The sequence below is a fragment of the Aplysia californica genome, unplaced genomic scaffold (genome assembly GCF_000002075.1).
Source record: "Aplysia californica isolate F4 #8 unplaced genomic scaffold, AplCal3.0 scaffold00405, whole genome shotgun sequence".
NCBI lineage: Eukaryota > Metazoa > Mollusca > Gastropoda > Aplysiida > Aplysiidae > Aplysia > Aplysia californica.
This window is the reverse complement of record NW_004797675.1, coordinates 5,635-8,351: the sequence shown is the minus strand read 5'-3', so window position 1 is coordinate 8,351 and position 2,717 is coordinate 5,635. Positions and strand designations below refer to the sequence as shown.

The 2,717-nt window shown below is 37.9% G+C and overlaps 1 protein-coding gene across 1 annotated transcript in view; it reads left to right on the top strand.

The window, feature by feature from the left end:
* The window catches only part of LOC101851660 (calcitonin receptor), a gene marked incomplete at its 3' end in the record, with an annotated part of 130,420 nt that extends 127,923 nt beyond the window's left edge, over positions 1-2,497 (top strand). Inside the window, 1 exon segment of the mRNA XM_013085774.2 lies at positions 2,431-2,497. Within this exon segment, the coding sequence (XP_012941228.1) occupies positions 2,431-2,497 (67 nt within the window).
* Positions 2,498-2,717: the final 220 nt, after the last annotated feature.

Below are 2,717 nucleotides of genomic sequence, written 5' to 3'. Positions count from 1 at the left end.
GGGGCGTAGAGAGTGTTGAGAAAGATTCAGAACATGCGCGCATATTATTAGAAGCACGCTCGTGCACGCACATGGATACACACACACACACACACACACGCATACACACACACTCACATACACACACACACACACACACACACGCACAATCACTTGCATACAAACACAAAGATACTGTATTCTGATTTCTTTTCTTTTTTTATAATGACAAATGGAGGGATATGTGATGCGCTCTGCTTGAATTGGGAATGTGTCCACAAACTCAGTTTTGAGCTAGAAGCCAAAATGTGAGGTTTCTGAATAAATTTTCCATTAATGTTGGACCCCAGACTGTGTCGGTGTTTGCACTGGGCAAGTGTTGTTGGAACTGGATTCCCAAATCAAAGTTGGGAGTATCCTAGTGCAGGAAGAAATTTACGCCAACTCAACAGCAGGCGCTGCCAGAGCTGAAACAGCCGATATTTCATGTTTGAGGTATCAAATTTGTGAGCTTCACGCGTGGTATTATAACGATCTATACAATGCTAAACGAATTTATGCAATATGATGTAATGAAATATGTTATAATATGATTTAATATAATACTATCATGTCAAACTATGAATATAATATAATATCATACTATGTTATAATATAATATAAAACATCGATACAATACAATATAATACAAAGCGATACAATACATTACAATAGGAAACGATGAGATACGATACGATGCAATGTGATGCGATGCTATTCAATGAAATGCAATGCAATTCAATGAAATGCAATGCAATGCAATACAATACAATACACTATACATAACATGACATAACATAATATTGTAACATAACATAACATAATGTAAAGTGATATAATAATTATAACATGCCATAGCATAATATAATATGACATAGCATTACACGACGTAATTTATTATTTGATAATAGGCTGTATAAGTGCAAGAGAGGTAGGGCAGAAAGAGAGAGAGGGGGAGAAAGATGGGGAGGAGGAAAAATAGAGAGAAAGGCTGAAAGGAAAAGAGAGAAAGAGAGAGAGAGAGTGAGTGCGTGTGAGAGAGAGAGAAAGAGCGAGAGAGAGAGTTAAAGAGAGAAGGAGAGTGACAGAGAGAGACAAAGAGAAAGAGAGGGGGAGGGGGAGTAAATAGGCAACCAAGCCTTATCCAGTGAAATGTGTCGAGGTATGATAACATTGAGCCTAAACTTAGCTCAGGAGTTAGGCAACTTATAGCTCTAACAATAGCTGGCAGATTTATTACCTTAATAATATATCAGCTTTACCCAAGAACTCGAGCAGATATTTGAGTAGAAAAGACGATAACGTTCAGAGCATCACCTTTACAGCTCAACGTCACGTGTCTTCATTTACTCTTACATTCTCCCGGGCTCTTGAGATGAAGTGATCCCTCCCTATACTTGTTTGAAGATGAAGATAAATCCCGCTGTACTTACCCCAACACGCTTCTTATGACTTAAACCTGGGTTCATTCCATAGCTAGAGAGATTATACGTTGATAGAATCTGTAAGTGTAAGCAATTTCTACATTCCACCCCCCCTCCCCCGAGAAAAAATTGTAATTTAAAAAAAATCATAATTTTTAAATCGAGAAAACAAATAATAAAACAAAGTTTTCTCCCCCCCCCCCCCCACCCACCCACACACACACACACAATTTTTAAAACAGAAAAGATTAACTAAACCAGATATTTAAAATAAATTTAATTGCTGATGAGACTGAAAAGAATAGCCTAAAGGTGAAAATTCATCATAACAAGTTGTTAGAAGTTCGCTCTTTTATCTAAAAAGAGCCCAATGGGAGGTACGCGATTAACCAAATTATATAATCCACGCGTTTTAAAGTCGCCTTCACTAAAGTGAGGAAACGTGTTTCGAGTCCCACAATGCATTTATCTGATCATCGTAATCGCTAGGACTGTCTTGATTTTGAAGATTCATTTCGATTAAAACATCCAAAACCTATAAGGTTTGATAAAAAGGGAATTTTTCATGTAGGTTTTTGTCGCTCCCAACAGACACAGTTCGATTTTTTGAAGGAGAGCTCAGAGGGATACATCCTTCCAGCAGAGAGACCAAACTACTCGATTAAGATTTAAAATTACTTACGCAGGAATCGAACTCGTGTCCCCTACATTAGACGATTGGGCGCTTAATTCTAACCTGACCGACATTAAAAAGAGACTGATTTCCTAAGTAGCCGGAAGTACAGGAATCACATATTCATCTACTTCTGAATGTCATTCTAATGCCTATAGGGACTTGAATCAAAACATCTAGATCTACCCCTGAGTATTATTGTAATGTTTCTAAAAACAAGAATAACAACATCAACCTGTGAATATTTTAGTAATGCCTATAAAATTGTGACAAGCCCATGAAGCATAATGTGGTGCTTCTCACTCTTCTCACCAGGTGTCCCATTTCTACTCACTGTTGTGTATGGAGCGGTCCGCGGCGGAGCTCAGACTCAGGCTCACAGGTAAATATACCTTGGAAATTGTAGGTTCCAACTTAATGGCTTTGCACCTTACGAGACAGATCTCTGAGACCACTATCTCAGGGAGCACTCAGCGCTAGATCACTCATCACTGCACTGGCTGTTTTTTATCGAATGAAACTAAGAAAACTATTAAAACATACACAAATTTATAATCAAAATACATTCACAAACAGGAAAGACAGGTGCTTATTTTCAGGTT